Source organism: Condylostylus longicornis, unplaced genomic scaffold (genome assembly GCF_029603195.1).
Source record: "Condylostylus longicornis isolate FDR11 unplaced genomic scaffold, ASM2960319v2 ptg000018l, whole genome shotgun sequence".
In the NCBI taxonomy this organism is placed as follows: Eukaryota; Metazoa; Arthropoda; class Insecta; order Diptera; family Dolichopodidae; genus Condylostylus; species Condylostylus longicornis.
The window spans coordinates 12,584,842-12,597,984 of record NW_026577987.1 but is presented as its reverse complement, the minus strand read 5'-3'; the positions used below and the strand labels follow the sequence as shown (position 1 = coordinate 12,597,984).

Genomic DNA, 13,143 nt, shown 5'->3' with positions numbered 1-13,143 from the left:
TAAAATATTTTCTACTATAGGTAAATATTTATTACAATTTGAACAATTATTTTATTTTTGTATTAAAATAAAAAAAATACAAATTATTTCATAATATATTGTGTAGTATAATAGTACGGCAAGAAAATTCAATATTTGTCAATTATTACAAAATATTGTTATTAAATTAAACACATTTATGTGAGTAACCTTTATTTTATTTACATAATTACTTATTAATGTGTTAAAAAAGCAAATTTACCGATAGGAAAATAAATTTTATATAATTTTCAATTTGACTTAATTTTCGATTTTACACAATATTATCTAAACATCACACCTATTTATTAGACACATTAAGCAAACAAAAAAAAAGAACAAATTAATTTATTCGAAATAAAATTACAATTAATATAAATTGTTTTATATATGTGTTATAAAACAATATATTTATTATACATATACTTATATTTATTTAATTAGAAAAATTGTTAAAAGCAAATTTTTAACAAATTGTGATATTAAATTTTATAATTAATTAAATAAATACATAATGTGTAGTGAGTGTTTCATCAGTGAACGTGTTTTTGTATTAGAAATGTTAATTGTAAAGTAAATGCTCAAAATTATATTTGAACGCCGAAACACCATTCATTCCGTAAAACCATTTACAAATTGCAAACGCTCGGATTTGTGTACCTTTTGTTTTTCGTGAAGAAGCTCTAATTTTCAATGGGATGTTTTAAAAAATACTGTCGTGATTTACACAATTAGTTTAAATTCAATATTTATCTCTATTTATCAAGATATTAATTAAATATGAGTTTAAATATACTGAGCTGAACTGAAACAAAAGTTTCATAGTGTATATAAACTTTTCGTAAAACTTTGCTATATTTAACGGATACCCTATACATGTGGTAATACTCATATTTATATCATTTATTTTGTACATTAACCTTGTAGTTTTTCTCATAATATCATACACATATTAATAAATTAAAACTATAATGATTTATTTACAATGAGAGTTCAAAATCAGTGTATAATAAATTGTTATTTATAAATAATTTAATTTAAACAAAATTCCTAAATGTTATACAACATTGATCCATTAATTTATTTTGATTTTCTAAATACATTTATTAAAAAAAATAACGTAATTAATTTTACAACAAATTACTTTAGAAAATTTTCAAATATTTTTCCACTGAAACTTTGAAATATTAAAATTTTAAATTTTATAAATATTTCTCAATTCTCTTGGGAAATTAATCAATTCCCTCAAACAGTTGCAAGATATTTTTGAAAAGGGTAATTAAATATTATACTCTAGTGACTGTAAATTTGTATTATTAATTTGTATACTCACGCATTAGCAGTAGTAATATTTAAGTTTTAAGAATAAATAAATGTGTAATATAAACTCCAGCGTTTGTTTTTATATTCTGAGATTTTATATATTTTAATACTTTCATATATACCTGCGTGGTATTTATTTGTCATCTTCGTATAACACATTCAAATTAAAACAAAAACATTTATGGAGTTTGCAATCAAAATCTTAGTCACTATTAATATCCGTTTTAATTCTTAAAACATAAAATAAATACTTTTGGGTACACATAAATATACGTGAAATTCCTCAAAATATTTAAAAATATAAAGAATATGGTTCGCAATACTGTAGATATTATAAGGTTTTTAAATTGAAATTCTTGAAAAGAAAAAAATACATCAACCTTATACTTAACAATTGAATATTAAAACAATTACCTATTAAATAATATTTAAGATTGTAAAATTTGCATTTTATAATAAGATTCATTCAATTGCAATTTACAAATAAAAAAAAATTTATTACATCAGCTAGATTTCTGATTTAGCAATATGTAACCATATACTTATATAATATAAACTTTTAAACATTAACTTTCCGATATCAAATTTTAACGCATCGAGTCCTATGTGCATTACTCGTGAACATACCTATAATGTTTCGAAAAGCCTGGTGAAATAGAAACGGTAAGTAACGGCGGAACAAATTTAGTTTCTGTCAAAGAAGAATTTATATAATTTCTCTAAATTAAGTAATTTTACGAATATTTATTCGAATGTTAACTCGTGACACACGTGAGACTCAATGTAAGGTTTTTTTTATGTTCGCATTGTAAGACCCAAAGTATTAAATACGAAATAAGAAATTTTTTTTGTAATTTGTCTTTTAGTGTAAAATTGTATGTTTCTAAAGGGTCATATAGCACCTCAGAATTATTTAAAAAATCTGCAAAGCTTCAACTGCACCAGGAGTCAAACTACCAATTAAATGTAAAGTAAAGAAGTTAAAAAGTAAAAATAAAAGTTGTTGATGTAATACGGCCCAGGCTGTATTTTAATTACATAAGATAAGTCCTACTTCACACGATCATTTCATAAACTAACCAATAAACCGTTCTAAGAATTTTGTAAAATTATGTTATTTATTTAATAATATGTTATTTTTTTTTATTAAGTAGATATTATCACTGAAAATTTTATTGTTTTATACTAAAACTACTATACATAAATACTTTGAACCGGAAGTAAAATATAATTTATCTTCAATACAATAAAAAATATTAATTCACCTACACCTGAGTAAATAACTACAACAAAATAAAATCAAAATAAAATATTCAAGTGTTGAATATTTAAATATTTCATAAAATAAGCGTATGTGTGTATGTAAGTATAAATGTATTATATAAAATTATAAAAATTATTGAAGGTAATATCGTAAATTTTTTTCTATTGTAAACGTTCACATTGTAATTTCTAAAATGTGCATACATATATATATATATATAAGTACATATTATATTTTGTTATACAGGTGCCATCATAATCAAAAAATTTACATATTTTGAAGTTTACAATTAATTTATTATTACAATCAAATATTATGAGTTAATTAATGAAGGGCGTTTTAATTGAAATGCCTGTGTTTTAAAATTTTATAAAACTGAAGAACTATTTGGAAATCAAAACACTACTACTTACTCAAACACCAGTAATGCAACAGAAACTGCAGCATTTTCTTTTAAATCACTGTGTATTACTATTGTGATATAACACATTTCCCTTTTTATTCAACGTTTATTGAAATTACTTAATTATATTACGTACAATAGTGATTTCATTTAAGAAAACTGCTATGTTATCATATAGACAGAATAAAATTTCAGTAATTTCAATAAATTATTTTTAAGCAGAATAAAAAAAATCATTGATTGGCTTAAAAATTTCATGAATTAATTAAGAATTTTTCTAAAAAAATTATTAAGTAATAGAAATTTTCATGATGTATTTGTGTAAATTCCCTAAGTATTATACATTAAGTAAAATCTCAATTCGTAATAAGAATTCCTCTATAAAAAAAGCTTTATTTTAAATTTCATAATGGAATTTCATGATTTTGTAATCAATTCTATTCGGAAATTTATTTATTAACAATTCTGAATTTTAATGTCCGATTTTGATAAATCTTAATTCGAAAAGGAATTGAAACCAATTTTAGGGTTGTGTTGGTTGATGATATGATATTACAAAATATTCCGGAGCAGTTTTGTAAATGGACTAATATTTTGTACTGATATCCTGTTCTACGAGTATATCATTAAAAACTAACCTGTTAATTTTGTATTGAAAACATGACGCTTATTTTATGTAAAATCAGTGCCATTTAAAAATGTTAGCCACCTATCGAAATAAATGTTTAACTATTGCTTTTGAGTTTGGATGCTGTTGTACCTAGTACCCTTAAATGACACCGTAAATTTAATTATAATAAAAAAGCACAATATTATTTTGAAAAAAAAATTCTCTACAAATTGAAACAAGCGCACATTTATTTCGCAAATACATTTTTTTTGTCATTCCATTTTCATTTTGGTTGAATTTCAAATTGATTGAAAACAAAGTTGTTCTGTCAGAATCGTGAAGAAGAAAAAATAATCGACCATATAAAGATGTAGCTTAAATATATGTACAAATGTGTATGTGAATAGAAAAAAGAAAATAAAACAAATAAGAAAATGACAAACCAAATTGATAAACAAAAATCAAGGAAATCAAACGAGATTTTTTTTCTTAATTTTATGTTACGGTCTTAAAATTTATATTATAACTTCTTGTTTATTTACTTAATATAAAAATAAAATAAATCTTTGATTGGATTAAAAGAATAATAAAAAATTTAAAATTAATTGGGGGTGGCATTTAAAAACATGATCATTTAAAACAAAACTCTAGCAAAAAATTAAAATTGAATAAATAAGATGAAAAAACAAAATTTTAAAAAAATTATTGCATTGCTTTTAAATTTATTTATTTTTCATAAATTTCCGGTTTCAAACAATTATTTTATATCTAAAATTTTAAAATTGTCAGCAGGATTCGAAAAATTATTCAAAATTCTGGAATTTGTTTATTGAGCAAAGATTTTTTCCGGTTTCAAACAATTATTTTATATCTAAAATTTTAAAATTGTCAGCAGGATTCGAAAAATTATTCAAAATTCTGGAATTTGTTTATTGAGCAATATAAATATTCACGCTCTTTTTACACATACATGCATAAATAGTGATTTAGAGTGACCCGAACAATGCAAAATATCACTTGTTTTAATTTTGATACTTTTATGTTCATATACATAATAAGATGCTGCATCATATTCTCTTAAACTGTTACCTATACAATTTAAATTTTTTTATATATTGTTAGTTACACTTAAAGAAAATTGATTTGATAAATTTATCTGTGAACAACAGTACAATATATAAATGTATAACACTTAACGTGATGGCGAATTATCCGACGGTATTGAAGTTTTTTGTAAGTTATTTTGCTAATTACAAAATTTTTGAATAGCATCCCATCACTGAGGAGAACGCATCTACACAATATATAGAATATTTCTTTATAATTTTTATTTTATCATTTAAATACAAATCATAAATAGAAAGGCCCGAAATTTTAAAAATGAAGCTCTGAACTCAATTTTTTTTATGTAAGTACAAATTTGCCTTAGAACTTGCATTATTATTCGCAAAATATTAATTGAAACCGTCTCTTTTCAAAACAAAATATTTTTCTAGTCATTAAGAATTGTGATGTAATTGCACATATACAGTGACTTCGGTTCACACACAATTTATCAATCAACTTACCACAGCTCAAATGCTTAATAGAAAATTAAATAAAAATTGAAAAACCACAATTTTATTTAACCTCTTTAATATTGATATTTGCCTTAATTTTTTTACAAGAATTTTTTCTCATATTGCAATTTAGTTCCTGTTAACAATTTATTTATTTTTTTTTTTGACTATTTATGGGAAAAGACAAAATTCATAATACCAAAAAAAAACGATTAATAGCAAATTCATTGAATTACTAACTATAGTAAATTTTTTTATTTTTTTTTTAATAATCGTTAGTATCAAAGTCATTTTTAAATTCAATTAATATTTTTTGAATTTTGATATCATGTTTGAGTTTCTTTTCTCTCTCTTTCACCCTCCTCATTATACTATAAGATTTCAACCAAGTATTTCAACCATATATGTGAATATAACATACGTCAAACCATTTCCAAAAAATATATGCAAAAACACACAAAGAAAAAAACAACAGAAATAAAAGTTTATAATATCGAAAAAAAAAATTATGTGAATTGAATACACAAAATAAAAATAAGAAGAAAAAAAAAACAAAACGAATTTCAAAACTTGTAGCAACGCTTAAAAATAGAAAGATGACTGAAAAAGGATTTTTGAACTCTAAAAAAGAGAAACTTTAACCAGAAAAAAAATTATGAACGAAAAAACCTTCCAAATCGAATACTAGTTAATATTTATAGATTTTTATTGAAAATATTCAAAAGTTAACAAGTTATTTTTTGTTATTTGTTTTTTTTGCTAATTTTTAACTATCTAAGCTATCTGTAGCTAGTTTTACCACTTGTCTTCTCAAAACTTTTTAAAAATCACAAAAAATAAAAAAAAAAATTTACTAATCATTAATTTATGTTTATGACCTGGCCATTCACGGCACGTGTTTCAAATTATTGTATTTTTTATATTAAAATATTGTTAAAACATCGAAATTATCACAATACAATAACATAGGAATAACAATAGCAGCAACCAACAACAACTTCCCAAAAATAATAATATTCGATTTTTAAAAAGCTTTAAAATTTATAGGTAAAATTATTTTAAACAAAAATGTTTTTATTTTTTTGCCTTTTTGTTCTTTAGACAGCGATAGGAAAGAAAAAACTAGATATTCTTTTATTGTTTTTCTTATTTTTTTTATTTCGTCATTTTATGTAAGACCAATGGCGCATATTAATTACATATACGAATTGAATAAGTTATGAGTAAAATAATTTAATTAATACTGGAGTCTAGCTTTTATATACACTTAGAATTGATTTATTAAGAAGATTTCGACAAAGATCTTTAAAACTTGGTCTTTTATTTCGGGTGTCAAATAATATTGCAATTGATTTCGTGTACTAAACTGTTATAAACATTTACATTTATAGATTCAAAATTCAAATGTATTTAATCGTCCAAATATTGATTTACTTTAAAAAATATTTTAAAAACAATATCAAATTTAAAATTACTAAAATCTAATTGGATTTCTTATCTTTTTTTTATTGTCTATTTTTAGCGTTACATTGAAAGTTTAGCACTAAATGAAGCTGAAGATTCAAGTTATGATTCAGATTGTGATAATGATGATACAACACAACAGCATCATCATCATCATCAACATCATCAACAACATGTACAATCACAACATCAGCAAACAAAATATAATGTACACAAACAACAAATTACTTCACAGCAACAGCAACAATTTCATCAACAATTACGTCATCATCAACAACAACAACAGCAACAACAACCACTAAATTATTTCCATACAACTGTTAGTGGAACAACATCATCAAATGATGAGCATGAACAAGTATCGAGAACAACAAGTGATACTCTTGGTCAAGAATTTGCTGAATATGTAACAACAGCAACTGGTGCACCACAAGCATCAGGAATAACAAGTCAACAATCGTTACAGCATCAATTACCAGAAAAATCACCTGGTTATACAGCACGTGTTGAATTTGCACTTAAACTTGGTTATACTGAACGTCTAGTCCAAGCAGCTTTAGCCCGTTTAGGACCAGATCCAGCTCAAAATGAGTTATTAGCTGAACTAATTAAACTTGGGGCCAATAAAGGTGATTTTATATGTGATTCACCAACAGCTGAATGTTTATCACCTGTACCTACTGGCAATATAAATAGCGTTAGTGGTATTGGTTCTTGTTCACAAGTTGTTACCGGTTTACCATTATTAACCGGAACTGGAAGTACTGGTACTAATAATTCAGCGATTATTGTTGGTAGTGGTAACAATGATTTGACAAGTTGTAATCCAACTAATGTTGCTGTTGGAATCCCATCACATTTTGCTGCTCTACATTCTCATCATCATCAACATAATTTACATTTAGGCAATAGTAGTTTTAGTAGTGATGATCCATCATCAATATCAAATCATCCAATGAATGGTTTACGTCCAATAGTTATAGATGGTAGTAATGTTGCTATGTCTCATGGCAATAAAGAAGTCTTCTCGTGTCGAGGAATAAAATTATGTGTTGATTGGTTTAAAAATCGTGGCCATAAAGATATTACGGTATTTGTGCCGAAATGGCGAAAGGAAAGTTCTAGACCTGATAATCCAATTAAAGATCAAGATATTTTAAATGAATTAGAAAGAGAGAGGATGCTTGTTTTTACTCCATCAAGGTTAGTTGGTGGTAAACGTATGGTGTGTTATGACGATCGTTATATTTTGAAGGTAAAAATTTAAAGATAAATGACCATTAAAATAGACATAAATTAAAATTTTATAAACTTTTCAGTTGGCTGTTGAAAACGATGGCATTGTTGTTTCAAATGACAACTATAGAGATTTAGTTCAGGAAAGTTCTGAATTTAAAAAAGTGGTTGAGGAACGCGTTTTGATGTATTCATTCGTCAATGATCGTTTTATGCCACCTGACGATCCATTGGGAAGGTCTGGACCGACCCTAGATAATTTTCTGAGAATTCAACCCAAGTAAGAAAACTCAATGTGAAATTTTTGATATTTTTGTTTTTATAAAAACTTTATTTGTAGGAAAGGAGATCCGCCACCTCCTTGTCCATATGGTAAAAAATGTACATATGGTAATAAATGTAAATTTCATCATCCTGAACGGGGATTAGGTCCACATAAATCTGTAACAGAACGTCTGTCAGAACACGCAGCACGTCATTTATCTGCACGCAACTCATCCGCCGATGCATCTAGAACTCCCGTTCAAGGTAAATCTCTTAGCGTTCCACTTAGTTGTACAAGTAATGTTGTTGATTCGAGCCAATCAGCATCTTCTTCGCCATCCATATCACCAGCTGCAGGAGGTGGATTGCCTGGATCCAATACAGCAGAGCGTGTATCTAGGAAAACAGCATTATGTAGAACAAGATCTGGTGCACCAGATTGTTCTATACCTCCGCAAACACAACAGCAGCAACAACAACAACCCAACTTAAATAATCAAAAGAATTCTTTGAATTCTAATATAGGACAGCAACAGATCCCCACAGCATGGGATCCGTCTTGCTGTCATGTATTAGACACAAATTTAGGCGGAACTGGAAATCATACTACTAGTGGTCATCACCCTGCTAGTATTAGTAGCTTTCCGAAATCCCATAGCATTGAAAATATATCACGAGAAACCTTTGCACATTCATTAAGTGGAACACCAGCTGCACAGCCACCACAATCACAATCACAACAACAAAAAATTCAAAGTACACCAATTTCGAATTTTCAATCTTTATGGAATACACCTAATACACCACTACAAGTTAGTCAACAAAATCCACAACAACAACAACAATGTGGAATTACATCACAACAATTAACATCACAATCAGATAATAGTTTAGTTTTAGATGAATCTGTTAATTTGCATAGAAAATTAAGACGCCAGCTCACTTTGAATGCAGCTGGTTGTGATCCTAGAATATATCAATTACAACGCTGTATGACGCCAATCGGTACGACAAGTGGTGTTAGTGGACCAAATAGTCCATCACCACTAGTACCGTCACCAGCACAATCACACTCACCGCATAGGCCATTAGCACCATCTTTAAGTGGACCACGTTCACATCACCCAGCAGCACAATGGGATTTACATCAGGTAAAAATCTAAACAAATTTTGCAAAATGTTGGTATTTTATCTAAATTAAGAAAGATTTTTCAATATATATATATATATATATATATATACATATATTTTTGTGTCATTAATACTTTTTTCATTGCGTAATTTTAGAGTTTAACACGTATTGCATCAGCACCAGATCCATCACGTCCATGGCAAAGTGGACCACCTCCAGCATCATCATCTGAGCCTCAAATCAATTTGTGGCCACATCATGCTCCTGCAACTGTTTTAGCTGCACAAGATCAACGTCGTCGATTGCATTATCATTTAGCAAGCATTTTTCCAGAAGAACAAGTTCAGACTGTTATGCAAATGTATCCAGATGAGACTAATCCTCAAACAATATGTGCTGCCATCTTAAATATGTTTCCAAAAATTTAATTTGGAAACTAATAAACTTTAGAATCATCGTTAGAAAGTGAAAATTATTATTTTATAAAAATATACAATATTATCATTACATATTTAGATTAATTATGCGTATATTATTATAATATACGTTCAAATGTATACATTTATGTATATGTTTATAATATGAATAGTTATAAAAAAAAAATAGAATAATATAAAATAAATGTTAACAAATTTCAAATTTTATTTTTCATATTTAAACTAATATTAATTAAATTTTATTATTTTTTTCACACTTTTTTATGTTTTTCTTTTTACTAAGAAACTGTATAACAGTTTATTTTAATGAATGGAATGAAATTTTCTATTAAAATATAAGCATATAAGTTAAAATTTGATCAAAAATAAATGAAAATAAATATTCTATTAATAATAACATTCAACAAGAAAATCTTCAAGTTAACGCTACATCAACATTTTTCCGATAATTATTACAATAAAAAACATTTCTATAAATACGTAATTTTATAAAATTAACCGATACATTTTATACTACTTTTAATGCAATTATAGAAAACTAAAACAAAATCAATATAATGAAATTTCTAAAAACAAGTATTTTAATAAGAATTATTTCCTAAAATTTGTATGTGTCATTAGTAAAGAAGATGATTTGTCTAACGCAAAATAAAATCAAAAATTATTTCTAAAAAAAAATTGATATTTTTTTGTGCAATCTAAAATTAAACTATAAATTAAAAATATGCAGATCATACACGCTTTTAACACTTTTGTCTTGTATTTAAAGCATCCCATAATCCAGTACAAATTTTGAATATATACTATATAAAATATATTTGTAGAATGTTTTCATTCTTTGTATTGATAAATGAGAATGTCGCGTTTATATTTGAAAAAAAAAAATATCAGATAAAAGTTATTAAAATAATAAATGAAAACTATTGCATATTGAAAGATATAAAAAAAAATTGATGTTAATTACATTAACTAAAATTCCGGAAGTTCGAATTATGTTAACGAATAATTTCCTAAATTGATATTGTTCTTAAATTTGTTTTATAGTGAAAGAACTGTTTTTATACTAAATACAATATATTTAGAAAGAAAATATTAAATCAAATTATTTACCTGTTTGTCTAAAAGAATTCCAAAATATTGTATTAACTTTTGTTTTATTTAACATTATTACTTCTTATCAAGCAAACATTATATTTCATATACTTCACAAATAATAGAATTTTAATTGCATATTCACAAAACAATTTTCTATATTATACCAATACAATTTAATCCAAAATCCAATAATGTTATTTAAACTCTAATTGAAACCTAAAGTTTCTATGTTTAAAATACAAAAGCATCAATTCCATTTATAAAAATATAATTTTTTCAATTTATATTAATAACTAGCATTTGTTCCAATAATCTTATTTTTGTGCTATAGATGTATTTCTTAACCTGTATCTCAGTGTAATAATTATGATAAAATACATTTTTTAATGCTTAAAATTTGGTATAAAATGAAAATATTTTATTTTCTTTATAGTGTACAAAATCATTTTACACAATTTAATTAAAACAATTATAAATAAAGATAGAAAAAAAATATACCAGTATAAAAAAAAAACCCTGATTATAAATTATTATTGTTATATTACATAAACACCCCATTTTATATATACATACAATTTTTTTTTATTTTTATCAAAAAAATTATAAATAATAAATAGTTTTTTGTAAAAACGAATTGTTATTGTAATACTAAATTTTTTTTTCATATAATTAGTAAAATAATAAAAAATATTCCTATTAAAAAGAAAGAATAATAATTTAATTTTTAAGTAAATTTTTTAAATGCATATATAAAATTTATGTATACAAAAATATGTATTAATTAGCAAATTATACAAAATACAAGTAATATAATTAATAAAAAATTAAAAATGTATACATTCAAAATTTACTTACATAATATTATAAAAAAGAAAATAATTAAAAATATACAGAAATTTTCTTTTATTTTAAATGCTTCAAAAGCAATCAAATTGTAAAAATTAAAAAAAAAACATAAAATAAAAAATTAAATGTTTTAATAAATGGCAATATTTAAAAAAATGAACAATGATTTATGTAATTTAAAAAATGTAATTTAAAAAAAAATATACCATACATTATATACATATAAATTAAATATTTAAAAACGATAAATAAAAAAAAAAATATTATGTAGTAAATGTTTAAAAAAGAAATAAAAATAAAAAATTTACATACCATGCATACAGATTGAATAAAAATATTAGGCATTATAAACGTTCATTGCATACAAACATTTCAAATTTTAAACATTTATAATTGAAAATAAATTAGAAAAAATTCAAATAACAAAACATATTAGTTTTATAATGAAAAATATTTACAAAACATATCATATTAGGCATATTATTATTATTCTAACTCATATTTACATTAAATAAAAATTATTATTAACTGATAAGAAATTATATATTATATGTATTTTAAAATAATATAATTATTATATTACAAAACTGTAATTTAAAAAAAAACATTTTAAATATATTTAAAATTTTAATTAAAAATAACAATGGAACAAAAACACTTTTTACTTCATTCATAATTTATTATCAATTATAAATGTTACGAAAATATTAAACTCTACTTTTCATCGTTTATTTTTTTGCCGCTTTATAAATAATAATAAAAATAATAATTAAATAAAGTTTTTGAAAACAATAAAACAATGTTAGTGATAAAATAAAAATGAAAACAAAAGAAAAGAAATACACACATATATTAAAATAAAAATGAAAAATTTCTTATTTATAACAAAAAAAATTCTTGTATTAAAAGTAGCAAAAAAAAGTAGCAATCTTAATTTTTTTTTAATTGAAATTAAATTGATCTATATAAAACTATCACAATTAATTTATTTAAATATTTTAAATATATTTCAAAAAAAAAATTTTATATGCACATTATAATTTATAAAATAAAAACCGGCCCAAATACTATTTGATACACAATGGTAAATGCTTAACAAATTATAAATTTAAATTTTTAAATTTAAATTTAATTCAATTCTTATTATTATTATTATATAGTTAAAAATTGAATTTTGAAAGAAAATAGTGAAAATCATTTTTAATATTTTATTGAATTTTATAAAACCTTTTTTTCTTTTTTAATTGCCTGTGTTGTTATTAATTAGCAGTCACACATTTCTTTTCACACATAAATTTAAAAGAATTTTTTTGAAATTTTAAATGTGATTTAAATCTAATTTTATTTAAATTTTTATTAACAACAAGATTTAATTTTAAAATATAAAAATCTCGTTAACAAAATGAATAATTTTGAATGTTCAATTTCGAATTAGTGCAAAAATAAATTGTATAAATTTGTTTATAATAAAATAAAAATTTTCAATAATATT

General features: G+C 23.7%; 1 protein-coding gene across 2 annotated transcripts in view; it reads left to right on the top strand.

Moving 5' to 3' along the window:
* Nucleotides 1-9,864, top strand: part of LOC129606247 (probable ribonuclease ZC3H12C) — a 64,622-nt gene extending 54,758 nt beyond the window's left edge. For both annotated transcript variants that reach the window (XM_055516455.1, XM_055516456.1), the window contains 4 exons: nucleotides 6,700-7,896; nucleotides 7,961-8,157; nucleotides 8,218-9,292; nucleotides 9,429-9,864. In XM_055516455.1, coding sequence (XP_055372430.1) covers nucleotides 6,700-7,896; nucleotides 7,961-8,157; nucleotides 8,218-9,292; nucleotides 9,429-9,701 — 2,742 coding nt within the window. In that variant the 3' untranslated portion in view covers nucleotides 9,702-9,864. The remainder of the gene's footprint in view (nucleotides 1-6,699; nucleotides 7,897-7,960; nucleotides 8,158-8,217; nucleotides 9,293-9,428) is intronic.
* Nucleotides 9,865-13,143: the final 3,279 nt, after the last annotated feature.